At 42.8% G+C, this 18,139-nt stretch overlaps 1 protein-coding gene across 1 annotated transcript in view; it reads right to left on the bottom strand.

The window, feature by feature from the left end:
• Nucleotides 1-7,597: 7,597 nt before the first annotated feature.
• The window catches only part of insyn1 (inhibitory synaptic factor 1), a gene marked incomplete at both ends in the record, with an annotated part of 49,205 nt that continues 38,663 nt past the window's right edge, over nucleotides 7,598-18,139 (bottom strand). The window contains one exon of the mRNA XM_083969306.1: nucleotides 7,598-8,416. Within this exon, the coding sequence (XP_083825432.1) occupies nucleotides 7,598-8,416 (819 nt within the window). The remainder of the gene's footprint in view (nucleotides 8,417-18,139) is intronic.

Genomic DNA, 18,139 nt, shown 5'->3' with positions numbered 1-18,139 from the left:
CTCTCCGCGCTGCGCTATCAAATCCGACACACGGCCTGACGGTGTGCGTGGAGCGAGACGAGTCCGGCCCGGTCCGTTCGCCTGTGTCGGGTCGTCATGTGTTTGAAGCCTCGCACCGAGACCCAGCAAAGTACTTTAATTCATGTCGGAGGCAGAGGGTTGAGTGTCCAGTGGAGCAGCAGGTCAGTGAGGAGACAGAGGCTCCAGCAGCTTCATGTCTGCTGCTGAGGAGCAGAGTGCAGTCAGAGCAACGTGATGATACTCCGGTAAGAAAGTGGAGGACAAAACTCCGACTGTGGAAACACTGAGCTGCTTGTGTCGTTTATTCTGCGGTAACACGCATAATGACTGGTCTACGGCGTGAAGAACATGGACTGGCTGCTGTAGATACAGCGTTACGGTGTGTGTGTGTGTGTGTGTGTGAGCTGTACACATACACACACGGGGCGCAGCGTCGTAGCATTGACGTGAAACAACAACCTGCAGATCACCTGAGCTGACGTGAACTGTGAGTCAGAGCAATAAGTAAAAAAGCTAAATATTCATCAAGAACCATAGATGGAGATCCTATTTTATCATGATGACAGATTAACTGCAGCTCCTGCAGGTTAACTGTTGACTTGCTCAGGGTTTAGAGGAGGAGGTGTTCTTCTCTGCTGTCAATTTTTTTTATTATGTTGCTGGTGTTACCCCCCAATTTAAAAAAACAAAAAACAAAAAAAAAACGGCTGAATCTTTTAACATCTTTATTTTTTACACTAAATTACATGTTGTAGTATCGATAAGCATCGGTACCGATAAGGAGTATCGGTATGGGTATCGGTATCGATAAAATCCTAACGATATACATCCCTATCGCCTTGTACATTGCACCTGTCTTATCACCATTTAACTCTTATTTGTTGGTCTTACTAAACTGTCAGCAGTTCCCTGCCTTCTTGGCCTTTACCTGTAAAATGCCATGGAAATGCTGCAGGCTGCCAAACTGGAGCTGTCTGGAAAAGACTGCGGCTGCCTTTTCTTTGAATTCTTCCATGTATTGTCAAAATTAGATGTGCGCACGCACACACAAACACACACAAAGCTGCACTCAGCTCCATTTATATTCCGCCGTCCACCTTTTCAAGTCACTTAAGAGCAACGTCCTCTAATTAACACTTCCCTTTCACAACTCGGTCGTAACTTAGTGATTCATATTTCCTGATCATGCTGTTCTCTGAAACATGCTCTACCCGCTCTTGCAGTCGGTGTCAATGATGTTTCCTGTAATTGTGTATTTTTCTGGATCGATTCAATTGTCTCTTGATGTATTCCTCGCTCAGCTGAGCATGTCATTACACACATCATTTGTGTGCAATTTAATGCGGTATGCAATAAGGTTATATTTCTGTGGTAGTTCATTTTGAGGACTCTGAGCATTTCGGCTGCAGCTATTTTTCTCTCTGTCTCTCTTCACCTGCTCTCTGAAAATTGCCTGAGCAATGATTCCACAGTCCTCTGTCTTTGCTCGGTCATGCCACGTTTTTAAGTTCACATTGGGAGATATTCCAATTATCAGTCAGGTAATGTGATGAAAACTTGTCTCTAACTTTGTGCCTCTTAAGGGATTTTCCGGCGTAAGTTTAACCTATGGTCCAACGCACCGTGACACTGAGTTAGACCCCCCCCCCCCTCGAGAGATGAAGTCTGCTGACCGCTAGCTTCTCTAGTTGTAGCAACTTTAGCAAGTCTAACAGCACCAAACTGCATCAACAGTACAAACAGGGTTCCATCCCATAATACGAGGCATCAAACATCTGTTAGCTTTGCCTGGTTTCTATTGAAAAGAGACGAAAACAACTCACCCACTCTCCTACAGTTATAATCTCTCGAGGGGGGGTCTAACTCGGTGTCACAGTGCGTTGGACCATAAGTTAAACTTACACCGGAATATCCCTTTAAAGAGGACATATTATGGAAATATCACTTTTTGAAGGCTCTTTAATTGGGAGTTTGGCTTGTCTTCCGGCCCCCAAAATGTGAGAATTGACAAAAAAATCTGTAATTTGCTGGCTCCCTTTTTAAATTTACATAATACCACCCCTACCTGTACCGGTAGAAGGCGTTGGGCGGGGCAAACAGTGGTTCATTTGCTTTTAAAGGGACAAGCATGCTGTAACCAGCCGTTCTGAACAGGGCTATCTTTAAGACACCTGAGAACTATTTTGATTTGTGCAAAAGGGGCATAATATGTCTCCTTTAAAGCTGGGCTGTGCTGATCAATTCCTCCCAAGTTCACTGCATCATGGAACTGTAAGCATCTTTTGCTTCATGCCTTTTTTATCGGATGTCGCAGTTTTATGATGTCTGCTGAATGGTCATTGTCCTGAAGAGTGTTTGTGTGCCATTGCATGCTCTTTACCTGACCTGCACTTCTACAGTATTCCCCCACGCAAGGTCTAGTACAAACACTAAAAATGATTTGGTGGCTTTATTTGATCAAGGCCTTATGGTTGCCTTCTCTTTGACCTATAGAATAATTATTGCCTCCTATTACCTTTCTTTGTTTTGCTTGACACACTGTTCAATCACAATGCCACGGTCTATGTGAAAGTGACAGGGTTCTCATTAACTTTAATTACTGTGTGCCAAGTCATCTGATGGTAGTATGCTTTCCCAGGAACCGCCCAGCCCTCCCTCCCCCCACTCTCAGCCACAGGCCCTGTCCTTCATCACCTGGGAAGGTCTAATCTTATCTGCGGCTGTTGCATGGCTCTTCATTAATCACTCCCACTGTCCAATCAAATGGTGACTGATGGTTGACGTGGCCTTGTCTGGCAATACCTCAGGTGCTGGTAGCCACTCTTTGGTTGGCCAGGGCAAGACCTGCAGTATAGATCCTGCGTGGCCCAATGTCACCGGTGTCTGTGTGTGTGTACAAACAAGACAATATGTTCTACACGGGCCACAAAGTGTGTCAGGAAACCGTGTGCCAACTGTCCTGTGCACCTGAAGTTCTACACACTGTTCTGCTCCCTCTGACTTTGTGTCATCAGGAGTTGTGAGCTCTAAACCTCACTGTGGTTTGTTGGATGTGCATGGGTACTAGGGCTGCCCCCGACCAAAGATTTTGTTGGTCGACCAGTAGTCGTCACTTATGGCGATTAGTCGACTAATCGACCCCCCACCTTGAGGGGAATTTTTTTTTTTTTTTTTTTTTTTTTTTTGCCCGCGGTCAGGTTGAGAATTAATTAATTAATGCTCGTGACTCCGGCCGTGTTGGGTCCGAGATTCAACAACAAGCCGGTCGGGTTTCACCGTTATTACCGGCAGAGTGCCCGTTTATCACCAATAAACACAGTAGATGAGGAGGGTAAAAAGTTACTGAGCTCAGGCTGTGTGAAGGGGGTGGGGTGGGGGGGGGGGTCCGCGGCGTGAAGCGGTGCGGGCATAGACATATATGGGCGGGTCTCTGACTGCAGCGGGGACTATCATGTCTCCGCTCCGTGACACTGAGACTGACCGCCGGTGAGCGCTGTGGGACGGGACCGGGGCTCATGGTGACACCGGTGATACGAGAGAGACTGCCGGGCCGGTGTTAAAAAAGAAAAAAAAAAAAGGGTCACGTCACGACTTCCTGTATGAATGAATGAATGAATGAATTTATATTTATTAACGTGTCGTGCACCAATTAAGGCGCCCAGCCTATAAGGGCTTCCTGTATCTGGCCCTTCAAAAATAAAAGCCCCATAACCTTTTCTATACAGTACAGTCATTGATGTTGGCTTAATTTTGACAAGACACGGCTCCAAATGTTTTTTTTTTTTTTTCCTGCGACCAGTCGACCAATGAAATTTTGGTCGGCTAATGATTTTTTGGTCGACCAGTGCTTGGTCGACTATTTGGGGGCAGCCCTAATGGGTACTATACATTTCTGCTCAATGATTCAAAACTTTTCCACGTGTTTGATCAAACCTGAGACGCTAAATCACTCTCCCATCTCTCTGTGAGCTGAGTTGAAGATGTGCTACGACTGTAGAGCAACACCATGAATGGAAAAGGGGTGTGAACGCTTGAAAACTAAATATTTGCAGGTAGAAGAAGGAGGAGGGTGGTGGAGTAGAAATAGTTTGTTCTTGTAGCGGCAGGATATAAATGGCACAAAGATGAAACAAATCAACCTTAGGTAGCCACGGCCTTTAGCCAATCCATAGTAATCAGTGAGACTGCATTGAACTCTCCGCTTCATGGACCCTTACCAATCAGCAGAGAAAACAGATCTGTCATCTCCTTTCCTCTGCCCACTGATGAAGGCAAGGGGCAGTGAGAGTGAAGTGTGGTAATTATGTATGAAGGGTAGGTTGAGGAAGAGGCTGGGGGCGTATGTTGCCGTGTTTTTAGTGTCATAATCACCTTTTTAAAGTGGTGTTGCTCCACACTATTTGTCAGTCACTCAACACAGTGCCCCGCCGGCAGTAATTAGAGGATTGATCAGGGATGTGAACTAATACATGCCCACCGCTGATGTCAAAACACAGATGGCATGACTCACTTTGCAGCCCTCTAAAAGAGATTTTGTTTAATCTTGTCTTACAAGTCTGGTCAAATGACTTACAGGGGGGGGATGTGCGGTGTCTGTTTGTATTGATCTCCATTAATTGCTGTGACAGTGAAGTATGAAATTCAGCATCAGGCATGTGTAATGCATAAAATATCACTTATCTCCTCGCTCGGTGCGGCCGCAAACATATAGACAAAATGCAAACACATATATGCACATACACGTACCGACACGCAACATCTGCTATGCAGTGGCATCACAGAACGATCCTCCTGGTAGGCAATGAGTTGCCATCAGCGTGCTCACGTTTTCATAACCTTTGGATGCCTCCCATCCTTGTCCTACAGAGAACTGAGGACAAAGCTCTGCCCTATTAGAGATGAATAATGAGCCTGTTGGCAAAAGAGACATTTTGCTAATGTTTTGTCCAAATATCTCAAATCTGTCTCCAATGATAATGTATTCTGCACCAGTGCCAAACAGCTCTGTATTTGAAGAGGTGATTTCATCCCCGATATGACTTATAAAATCTTTAGACTGGAAAAGGAGAAAAAAAAAACCCTTCTCACATTGAAACGTCTGGCGGGTGTATAGGCATCACAATAAGGGCTTAGTTTGTTTTCCTGTAATTGATGCTCTGCCTGTGTGGCGGCATAGCTTTGTTTGTTTATGCTAATGGCTGTGATGACCTGTTGGTCCCCAATCTAGCAGGGAAATGGCAGCCAATGCTTTGGGGAGTGAGCCATTGATCTCTCTTCAGTGCCTCTTTCTTCACAGGTACTTGGGATTAACTGAGCCAGAGCAAGACAAAAGAAACCATTACAAAACCACCCCCCCCCCCCAAAAAAAAAAAAAAGAGGAAATAAAAATCACCATATTACTTCTGGTATATGCATACTGTATAGCGCATCAGCTCCAGGCTAAGTGATGCTTGTGTGGCTTCTACCAAGCTGCAGTGTAAAAGTGCTCACTCTGCTTCCCTTATATAGGCCTCTTGAGGCTTGATGCTGCCTAAATAGCACAGCTGTAATTCCCCGAAGCAGTGCACTAAACAACTGGTGTACATGAACACACAAACGAAGGCAAAGAGCTGGGCTGTTAATGGGTCTGCTTAATCCAGAACACCTGATCATCCTCAGTGTTGCCGTGGCCTGTTATAGATCCTATAAGCCATGACCGAACGGTGTATCCAGGCTACCAGTGCTGGCATGGGCAAATCACTTAGTAAAGTTCTCAGCAGCCCCACTATGGTTGGTTCATTTTTTGAATGGTAATTAAGCTTGTTTCTAGTCACATTTTTTTAAACAGTAATTGCTTTTGTGAGGTTGTCAAAATCGTTGCAGCTGGTATGATCCGTTTCAAATGTATTTTCCTTTGACTAGTTGTTGATGCTTTGAGAGTAATTCTTCTGATGGAAACTTTCTTATCTACATAAATTTAGTCAAATATTTTAATGATGAATTGAATTATTGGTACCACTGAAAGCAACAAATGTCTTCGGATGTACATTGAAGAAGCTTGTGACTGCATATAAAGATAATATTTCACAGTGGTTTTAACTATCTACATCACGCTGAAACCTAATTCACCAACTCCCTTACAAAACCTGGAAGCATTGAGTTGGAGAGGGAGCGTCTTTCTGTATGAATGTATATGCTTTGACCATTTCTCCCTGCTGCGCAAGGTTAAGTCCACATTAGGTGATCAGAGGCACAGAGGTGAGCTTCACAGGAGTCAGCAAGGATTTTCCTCTTTGAGACTACGGCATTTTACTTTTCAAACTGGAAACACAACATTAGGAAAAGTAAGAGTGAGCATACTGGCAGAGGAAGCTCACAAAGCCGTTCCCCAGGGTACATTATTGTTTGGAAAAAAGAAAAAAAAAGAAAAATCTTTGAACAGAAACTCTTCTCTTTCCACCATCAGCCCTCACTCCTGGACATACACTTTTTGAAATGTCAGTTCTGTAGGGCCACAGTTCTAATTTTTTGTTCCACTCAGTGTAAGTGAATAGGTCTGACTGTGAGTTTTTGTTCACAGTTCCCAGGAGAGTGGCATGCATACTCAGCAGAGAAAGACCTCTCACTGGAACCACCCTCTAACATATTGATCAGGAGTGGCTATTGGCGTTAGCCTGTGAATAAAATTCTGCTCTGCTGAGTTCACTTCCTGCTGGGTGCCTGCATGGTGAGACAAAACCTTTGACATTTTTTTTTTTTGTGGACTCTTGTTTATCTGGGATCCTAAGCCTGATGTCGTCACCAGCAGACACAGGAAGACAGAAAATAGGAAATGTCACATTTGTTGGACCGCACATGTTCAAATTACTTTATCTGTCTTTCTGCCTGCCACGCTTACGTCCCAGCCTCTGCAGCAGACCAATAAGCCATCGCATCAAGATGATTTATAAAAATCAGGGGCAGGTTAATAGTGTTGTTTTCTGGTTCTTCACTCAGTGTTGCTTCTTGACATCAAAAAGAGGAAGAGGCTTGTGCATCTGGATACATTTCCCCTGCTGAAAGCAGCAATACCCTTGACATTTAAAATAACCTGAACATGAAAAAAGACAATGTTTATACAGATTCAGAGTACAGAATGTGCAGCGTTTTGTATCCACATTATAGGAACAAGCTTTTTTTTTTCTTTTTTCATTGTGACTTATACTATTGTACGAGGAGGGAAAGGACCTCTTCATACTCTTCATACTTCACTTCCAATTTTGAACACTTCAAATGTTCTTTAAAAATGATTGCTTTTGTAATCTCTGTCATTGTTTCAATGATTACACATAGGGAATCGATGCAGTGTATCTTTAAACAGTAGAGCAGGCACTAACCTTTTGGTCCACCACTAACTTTCATCTTTATGATCTGCTTTGCTTCATTTCATTGTGTTTTCCCTGAGCCTCAGAATGACTTTAGGTAGTCGAGTGATTTCCCATATATCATTTATTTATTTAGTAATTAATTTATTTGTGTATTAATCTATGAGCTATGTATTTAATATTAAATAATGCACAGTCCTCTTCATGAGATTTATGATAAACTTAGGGCTTTCTCAGTGGTCCTTTGTTTTCTGTTTGGTTGGAATATAGGGCAGTACAGTTTGGGTGCTCTTGTCAGAGACAGTTTGTGTGCTGCTGTTTCGTAACAGTTTTTTGCGGCAGCCGGGGTTTAAGAGACCTTTCCTGGGTAGTGTGTGAGCTTCCGTCATCCCTTTCATTGGCGAGGAGACATACGAAGGGTCCAGACAGTTATGGAGGAGCGAGTGCTCAGAGGAAGAACGTTTGGGGGCGACCGAGCTGGCCAGGAGACTGGGCTCAGTATCGCTCTCTGGCGTAGCACAACCACTCTTGTCCTCCTGTAACTCGTCTTGCTCCTCCTCCTCGTCATCATCACAGCACAAAGCGTGATACAGAATTTTGTCACTGAAACGCACCCGTTCTCTTGTGCCGGAGGTCCGGGAAGTCTTGTGGCTGTGTGTGGAGCTGCTGGCCTCCTCGCTTGATGAATCTGGAGTAATAATGCGGGGCCCGTTGGGGATGGGCAGCCCGCCATTCATCTGGGAGTAGACCGAGGCAGTGGTGGGGGGCGGGGTGGGGGTCTGCGTCTGGGTGGGGATGGTTCCGCGGCCCAGCTCCGGTCGTAGATCTCCCGGTTGCTCACCAGGTCTGCGGGCGGCAGCGCCAGCAGCCTCCAGGTAGCTGCAAAACTCCCAGCTATCAGAAAGCACATCCGCGTTGAGGAAGTCCAGCCTGAAGGCCTCTCCCAAACCCCGCTCGCTGCTGGACGTGCTGCTGGCTGTGGCCACCGTCCAGTCATCTGGCTCCAGGTCAAAGTCAAAGTCGGACGTTAGTTTATCGATCTGACCCACCACCTGCAATAGAAAGAGTGCGACAGGAAAAAGCTTGTGAGAGAAGCAGACTTACATAAAGTGGAAAAAGAGATAATTCAAATCCAGACATTTCTGAATATGTTTTGTTTTACAGCAGCATGTCTCTTTAGATGGTAGATGAACAGTCTGTTCTCACTGAAATATCTGAACAACCACTGGATGTACTGGCACTAATGCTAGATGGATGATGAGCATAGTCAACGTAATACCTGCAATTTACTTAGCTTTTAGCTCAAAGCGCCAATGTGCCAGCCTTACAGAGCTTACGGCGTAGCTGTAAACTCCCAGTCCAATTTTTGTGTCCACATTTGACATAACAGTGCAGGCACGCATCATAAAACATTACATATAAAATATAAAACGGAACATGCAAAAACTGATTCTCCTTTTTACAGTTGTATAATGTGAATACACTCACTGAGCACAAAAGTTGACAAAAGTGTGAAAGAAAGTTAACAAGAAGTATTAATTGTGAAACTTCTTTTATATAAATCTCTGTGACAGTTTACCCGTACGCCATGAAATTTCCAGATGCTTTATATCCCACTGATTTACCCCCCACAGGCAGGTTTAACAAAAGCTAAGATTTATTCACAGCTGCTAATAGATCTGTGTTTGCCTTTACAGCTTGCCATTAGACTACTTTTCATCCATAAATCCTTAATTGTTTGTTCATGGTTTTTAAAATTGTTTTTATTGCCGCCAAGGCCTCCTGTGGACAGGTGTTGTAAATTAGCTTAATACATGAAGACAGAATTAAATATCCACTGGAATGGGGTTGTAGCATTGAGGATGTGCCCTGACTCATCAAGGAGGCTTCTTCAGCTCTGAGACACAGGAGGAGGACGGTGGGAGAGAAGAAACTGAAGTGGCCTCTGAGATGAGTGGTGAAAGCTGCACAGACGTAGTTCAGAGATGTTTACGTTTTGTCTTAATGCTGTACTGTATATCTACCAGGATGAATGAGATGAACCTACAAAGACAGACGTGTAGCTTTATGGCATGAACACAGTGCCTTTGCTGTAGTGTGCACACAATGATGTATGTTAATTTAAGTGTCATTTGTAATGTGCATTTCAACATGAACTCACATGTTCACCTGCTGCATGGAAATCTATCGCATAAAAGCATTTCATTTATTGTTGCCTCAAATTTAACCTCAGTGCTCCTGTCATCAGCAGCCACAGTGTTGAGTGTTTTCTGAATAGAAAGCACTTCAGCTGAAATCACACTGGTGTGCTGACAACACTTGCCCTCCATACTTGAGATTTTAGCACCTTCAATCAGCATGTTCTGCTCTCAACAGCAATCTATTGTAACATGAAAACACTCAGCATGCATGTGCTGTAGCTTGTAAATGATACATTTTCCCAAACCATTTGGCAATTAAACCCAGTGGTTTTAACTCCAAAAAGTTCAGCTGAATAGCAGAGGCCGTGTGGTTTAACCATGAGATTTTTTTCTTTTTGTCTGCCCCTATAATTATTTGCAGTGTCTGCTTCTGCCTGGTTCTTATGACTACAAATGAGTATGGTTGTATCAACAACACAAAGTCCCGTCCCTGCATGTAGGATTAAAAATTCTTTATTCATTCTTCGTCCAGCTTTTGAAAAGAGAAAGTACGAGTCTGACTGAAAATGCAAACATAACGATAAAGGAGGAGTGCTGCTCAGCTCGCTCAGGTGATCCAAAGGCAAACATGAGCTCAATGATCTTCTGCAATTGAATCTGAAAAATCAAATAACATACGTTTTCCCGATGAATCCTTAAAAAATAAGAGCTACAAATTGAAGATAGAGTAAACCTTTAAAAAAAGAACGAGAGGGCTTTTGCTCACATTTTATATATGCAACACCTCAATCCTTTGCTGTTACGGTGATATTCTGTGCTGTTAACTGAACCACCTGCATTTAAATCTTGCTACATGAGCCTGCATGCATGGCACCAGCTCATCAGTAAGTGAACTTCTCTGCAGATCTGCCAGTTGTGGCGTTGTACACCTCTCGAGTACCTGGACCGTGCTTCACTATTGGCTGACTGCCCGGAGGGAATTGGGCTGTATGAATCCTCTAATCCTTGAATTACTCAACCTGTTTGCCGTGTGATTTGCAGACTTTTTAGTCGCAGAGTTGTTAATGTATGACATTCCTCAGACCTGGAGGAGTATGAATAGCTTTGTTTACTTGATTACACAACTTGAACGAGGGACTTAATTCAGTCAATGAGTTAAAAAGTTATCTGTCAAATGCATTTCAGATGTCTGCCATGACGCCAGTGCAGGGTACTGATTGAATAACAGCTATTGCAATGAGCAGCCAGTCATACTGAAAAAGTCTTATTTAAAGCAGAAGTGAGTGATCCGGTCGTTTTCGCTAATGCTGCGTTCCAGGCAGGCTTTTGAAATCGTAAATTACAGCTTCAAGTCACAACTTACGACTTTGTAGCGTTCCAGGCAACCCACTCGTGTTTTTCCGACCTGTTTTACCGTTGAAAGTCACTATAACGGCCACTCGTAACTTCCGACCGGTGAACTCGTACCAGATCGAACTGGTACCACTTCACGGTCGGAAAAATATGAGTTTCCTTGAACGCACCATAACAGTCCTCGTCGCTACGTCACCACATTCACGGCGTTCCTTGGCTGCACACACAGCCCTGCATGCCGTTCTCTCTCCTCATTGGATAAAAACTGTAGGATACGATAAATGTTTTCTCTTCGGCTCAGAGCAGAGCAGAGAGACTGAGAGACCCGTGTTTCAGTCCAAACACTCTATGTAAGTGATTGCTGTCGGAAGATATAACTATTTAAGACTTATATTAACACAAATATATCACTCACTTCTGCTTTAAATAACAAACAAAAAAAAACTCAGACATTATGCTACAATATGCTGAAGAAAAGGTAAAGAGAATTGCAGTTGTAAAGTTTATAGTTGATCATCACCCATATGTGGCTGTTTCTCTACAATGGATCAGGACTGCTTATTATCCAATTTTATTATGCACAGGGTGTTAAAGGTCAGCTGTGCAACCTCTAAAGTATCTAAGCTAATTTAGTTTGATGACTGTCTCAGCTCTAAGGGTCTGCTGATTCTTTCTAGGTCACAATGCAGCACAGGCTCAATGAAGCAACAATGAACACTAGTCCCTGCTTTTTCTTCCAGTCCAAGAACGTGTGATGAGCTCCGGAGTGAACTGGAAGGAGCAGATTGCTTTAGCACAAAGGATGAATGAACACATCAGGAACCAGTCATTAACAATACGCACAAAGTGTTTGAAATAGAAAACGCATAGTGAAAATCTACATGAGTCTAAAATGGAGGGCAGAAGTAATTATGAGACTCTACAATCAGGCCTTTTCTATGAGAATCCTATCATATCTGCACGTCAGCACACTGCTTTAAAATATTTTCAGTGCTAGTGCCCCTACTGTACGTAATAACAGGTAGCTGTGTAAAAAATAAACAAACACGGTGAAAGCAAACAGAATTAATCCAGTGCTCTTTCCCTCTGCGTTTTCTGTACTAACACTTAATAATCCAATACACACATATCTTATCAGATAGAATAATTGAAAACACTTGTGTGGGTGGGCAATGCACAGAGTCACATGTATGAAATGTAGACATAAAGGTTAGATACTCTTATGAGCTTAAATATTTTAGTTTCACTACCCTGAAATTCAAGTTCAACTCTGGATATGCAACTTGAAGCTGTGATGGACCTCTGGAGTCAGGCTGTGTATCCCCCATGGACTTTATGGTGCTATCACTCCACAAAGTTTATCATGCAGTGATTGCACATCCTTGTGACTTAGAAAACTCCATTTGCAACACAGTTAGCAGTAATGTATAGTACAAGTGTGGGGGATTTGAGTTTAACTTAAGTCTTTAATTTTCTCTCTGTGCCTCTGCTGACAACTTCGCTTACTTCCCTGACTGTAAATGGTGTCTGGTGGAAGCTACTAAAAACTATGTCAATGGCTATAACAATATCAATGATTCTCTGGGTGTGAATGATTAGCACAGAAATTATAGCCATAAACACATAATTAGTTTCTTTTTCAGTAATAATATGGAATATGGTCTATCCGTTGTAGAGGCAGGATTGTAAAACCAGCACTAAGCAGAACTGATCTTGTTTATACACAGAGCAGTAACTGGAGTATTTTTTCCTCTCTCTCTTTCTCACTGCACACCATCAGCCTGCAGCCAAGAGTCAACTCTGGTCACAGCACCTGACACGGGGTTCAGTCGTTTCAGTGTTGTCGTCGGTGTTTTTAAAGAGACGCTGCATCCTCGGCAGAGTCAGGCGAGGGTTTATTACTGTACCTCAACACCTGTCTGAGATGATTGGGCCGGGTAATTGAGGGTCAGAGTGAAAGAGGGCACTTGAAAGCCTTGTCTGTGGCAGAAAGCTACAGTGATGGAAAAGACAGGCAAGGATAATCTAAGACAGAGTGATGGTCAGCAATGTAAAAACTCTCCTAAGAGCCACTTGTCGGGGAGAAGGATGATTTGGGAAATAGATTCAGTACTGTCCGCTATCATTACAAGAGTCCTTCCCTCTAATATTCAGCTCCACCTGCTATCATGATTTATTTATTGTGAATTGGTACCTGCCCCCCACCCCCACCCCCACCCCAAAGCGAGCGCCTGTCCTCTGTTACTGCTAATTGGAAATGTACTGGAACATTAGTGGATGAATAAGTTATTCAACTACGAATGTTTAATGTGTTGTTGGAAAATACAGATTGAGGTCAGAATCAGCAAATGTGGAAATTTTGGGTGTAAAATTGGCGAGGGGGCTGTAATCACACCGTTGATCTTTAAACAGATGTTTAACTTGAATAGCTTGTTTTGATGTGCACTGATGGCTCTGTGTATGAAAAGATATTTTGTTAACTGGAAAGTGAACAGATGCAGATTGCTTTCCTTTATAAGTCTCTTTTACATTCCTGATGTGAAAATACTTCTTTATAATGTGTCCTCCAAAGAGCCAAAAGTATAATGAATCATGATCATGCTCTCAACAATGAATTTGCACTTATGCCGTCAGGTCGGCGCTACGCGCTGCCTCCTAGAAAGACCAACAGGTATGCCAGTCATAGCGGTCATGCTGTTAAATGCAGAGCTGACCACGTGAATCTTTTTAAAAATCTTTTTATCTTTTCAGAGAAATTTTTTTTGTCTCTTTATTCTTACCATTGTTATCTATTCTACTCACTGCATTATTTTTTATTGCACTTCATTGACAATTGCCTTCGTGTTTTTATTTATACACATGAGTATTATTTGTACATTCCTATGTCCCATCATGCTACCCCTTGCTACGTGTGAGCCCTTCGAGGTTCAATAAAGTCTTCTGTATCTGTATCTGTATAATGATCTCAGTGGAGAAAGCGCTCATATTTACCAAGTCCGCACTTTATTAGTAATTCCTAGTATTCATAAGCAACGGACAGCTTTGAAACATACTGTGGCAATGCAGTTTGCGCATATGTAAAATATACATCAAGTGTGAGTTACCAAAATAAATGAGACATAACATCTTCACTGGGTTCATTTGAAATGCACGCTGTATGAGTGAATTTTTCTGTGGGCCGCTTCATTACACTGTGTTCAAGTGGCCTCTCTCCATCTGTTCCTGTGCCACCGGTTCTTCCAGGAGTCATTTTCAGAGTACACGGAGAGATGTTTGCAGTGCTTGTTTGTTAATTATGCAGCATCCAGCATCTAGCATGGCTTTGCTTTTTTCATGGGAAAAATCTGAAATGTGTTCAGTGGAGCCATTCAAACACATCTAAGTGTTATTTCTTTCTCAACATGTCACAATAGATTTCCAGCCTGCCCCTGTGCAGCACTTCCGGTGCTGGAAGCAGTTTGTGCCAGTTAGGAAGTCTCAGCAATTATCAAAATGGCCTTGCACGCTGTCTTCGTAAGTAAAACGTTTGCAAATATTGTTTTAATGCAGTTAGCTCCTGCAGTTTTGCAGTTACTCTGCACTCTGTACCCCATGCTTATTTCCCCTCTGTTTAATTCCCCTCCAAGATGTGAGGAGGGGAGCTTTGGAGCCTCTCACATTGCGGTGATATGGTTTATCTTATCCTCCAGAAGCTAATGCATTACTCCCGAGTTACTCTGTAAGAACATAATTACTGGATTCACTAGAAAAAATTGGCCAGTGACTCGTAAACCTATGCTATCTCTGCCAGGCATCTCAAACACTGTTGAATAAAACAGCATTTTGGGAGCCCTTTGTATTTCATGTTACGTACATAACATGACCCAGTTGCATGCGTGAACAACATGCAGAATGTTCCATATCAGCACAACACTGTTGGCCACATGACTTTGAAAGTTCAGGGCAGATTGTGGAGCAGAAGGCTGGCGCTCTGACTGAGCTGCACAAAATAATGCACACGTCTGCTTGCGGTCTTGACAGGGTCTTATATGAAGACTGAGACAGTAGCAGAGCATTTAGACACATTTTGTCCAAAAATATGAGTGTGAAATCACATTTTTACACTTTCTCTCTGCTTTGAAAATTTCACTGGAATTGTAATACAAGTGATTATATTAGCCTCTGGTCTTCACGTCACACGGCACACAAACATACAGCCACATTTTAACCTTTAAGGAAATTAGTGTTACACACACACTCAATGTCAATGTAAAATGAAAGATTTTGCTCAACAATGTAGCAGCAAATTTCTATGCTGTGCAAGTGTGATTGATTGAATGTCCCTGAGGTGAGGTAAATGTGTATACGTGCATATGTTTCTAATGGCCTTTGTGGAAAGGTAAACACCCCGTATCATCTTGTGTGCATGTTAAAGTGATAACATCTGCAGACTGACACAGCATCAGAATTGCAAGAAAGTGTGTGGAGTGTGATCAGTAAAGAGTCGAATGTGCCTTTGTAAATCCGCTCCCTGCATCACAGAGATGCTGCTGATCATCCTCTATCATCAGTTTTGGCAACTTGGCGTGCCTTGTTGCACTAACGATACAGTGCCATAATGAGCTAGGTTAAGTATTCATGTGTTTGCGTGTTTCAATATTTGCAGAGAACACTCTGCTCTACTGTATGTTTTGCTCGCTACGCTGCATGTGACACACTGTTAACGCACTATGGGACTAACTTGTCGATATGTTTCTGCAGCAAAGACAGCGAGACTAATTCCTGTATGCTTATTCTACTGGTGTATTGAGTGTTTGTAAATGCAGTTGACTCTGCAGTGGTCCAGCGAGTCTGTGGGTGGGAGACATTACTGACAAGCAAAGGGGACCTGATTTAGGTCAAGCCATCTTGATTGGTGAGATGTGTTGCATGGTGTTGGCACAGGGATAAAGTGTCCTTTGAAGTGTTCGCTGGAAGCATTTGGTGTAATTATCCTGTCATGAGAGGGGCTATAAGCCTGAGACTTCATTAGGCACATGCCTCCTGCTTTTTCATCTTTTCTCAAAAAAAAAAAAAAAAGCTCATCTTTATGGAGGGCTTAAAGTGCTAAACAACGCTGTGATGAGTGTAGGGCCAATACCTCCTGACAACTCACTAATCAAAAGCATCATTACAAACATCACTGGAAAATGTGCCTCATTTATCCCTTTGGGGCTTTAGAGGAGGTGGGCTTCTGCAGTCCTGGAGGCTTGGGAAATCAACCACTTCCTTAGCCAAATTTGGGTCATTAGACTGAGCAGACTCATCCACCTGCTGTATGGCAAATTTGGAAGGTTTATACTATTATCCTGGAGAGGTTATGGGTTGTACAATCAGTGAGGGAGCATGGGAACAGCAACAGGGAGGCAGCAGATGCAGCATGCGTGGTGCTGGCAGAGCACACTGATCATTTATTGAGGTTCTCCTTCATTGCTTCTATCTGTGTTGAGAAGCCTAGAGCCGGTAATGAGCAGAAAAAGATGGTAGCGCCACGCTACAGGGCCCCTCAGTCTGTCTGCTTTACTGAGATAGCACTCGGATTAGGCCTGAGTACTGTCAGGTCACGCTGTTCACATACAAGGGAAAAAGGTGTGTATGTGAGCACAACAAGGCCACACTGACCTGTTTTAATGACTCAGTCGAGTTTTCATTAACAACATGTTGTCTTGCTGTAGAAGGCCAGTAAAGATCTAAAGTGATTGTAGATTGTCGGAGCGCAACAAATATGTGTGCGAGTCTGTGTGTGTATGGTGGGTTGGGGGGCAGGGGTGAGTGCAGGTGAACTGTACTGGGAATCTCTCTGGCAGGGGAGAACACAACTCTACAGGAACCAGGTCAGCCCAATCTGGCAGTAAATCCCTCACACTGCTATTTCACACCGCCACTTTATCCACAGACCAAACCAGTAAACAGATAAGCAGTAAGTCTACACCTCAACGAGTTCTGTGAGGTCTGAATGTGCGTAAAATCTTTGAAGGATGTTACTGTAGTTAAAGTAGATTTCTCACTATAAATGTCTCATAATTCTTTAATATAACAATAAATCGGCACTACTTACTGTTTAGTACTTAAAAATATCACAGCATAATATGGTGACAGTATATTTCCTGTGGTGTCAAACCCTCTTTACAGCTACTGTTATGTGTAGCGATGCAAAGTGAAAGGTTGAGGTTGATTTAAAATTAAGTATACTACTGTACTAACCAACAAGAGTCACTGTTTTTGAGTCATCCCTTTAGGAGCCTTCTTTGATTCTTTCATCATTATATTGTAGTTTGTAGTGGTGTGAATAGTTCAGTTGAATTCAATTGAAAGGATTTCCTCATTATCAAAAGAATATTGTTAAAATCTTTGTCTGAGAGGACAGTTTTGACAAAATCTTATTTAGAAACACACCAAGTGAAAGTTTACATTAAGGACCAATTGAAACACTAGACTCAGGGGTGCAAATACTGATGCAACTCATGCAGCCATAGAAAGGCACACACATTAACAAAGGCTTTCACCCTTGGTCACAAGTAGGGCTGCCCCCAAATAGTCGACCAGTGCTTGGTCGACCAAAAAATCATTAGCCGACCAAAATTTAATTGGTGGATTGGTCGCAGGAAAAAAAACAAAAAACATTTGGAGCCGTGTCTTGTCAAAATTAAGCCAACATCAATGACTGAACTGTATATGAAAGATTATGGGGCTTTTATTTTGAAGGGCCAGATACAGGAAGTCGTGACGTGACACTTTTTTTTTTTTTTTTTTTTTTTACACTGCACGGCAATCTCTCTCGTATCACCCATAGATATATATAAGAAGACTAGATGACTCACCCACCGCTGCTGCCCAATGACACGGCGTAGCCAGTACGGCGGCCATCGTGGGACGGGCAACTCTCTCCCTCAGAGCATTAAGCCTATGGTGCATGTTCTGCTATAATGACCATAACTTGCTCAGTTTTTGTCCGATTTCAAAACGGTTTGATTTTTTATGTACGTCTATGCAGTTATGATGCAGCATACTTAAAATCACGGATCATTTTAATCATGTAGGTTTTTTGTAAAAGTAACATTATAGTGACATTATGCAAATAGTTAAAGTAATAGCTACATACTGATTTGTTCGATTAGTCGACTAATCGCCATAAGTGACGACTACTGGTCGACCAACAAAATCTTTGGTCGGGGGCAGCCCTAGTCACAAGTTCTGTCTGTTAGGCTACCCCTTTCCCACTGGCCAAAAAACCCGCTTAAACCCGCTAACAATTGGCTTTTG

Source organism: Trachurus trachurus (assembly GCF_905171665.1).
Source record: "Trachurus trachurus genome assembly, chromosome: 3".
Classification (NCBI taxonomy): Eukaryota; Metazoa; Chordata; class Actinopteri; order Carangiformes; family Carangidae; genus Trachurus; species Trachurus trachurus.
This window is presented reverse-complemented; position numbering and strand designations above follow the sequence as displayed.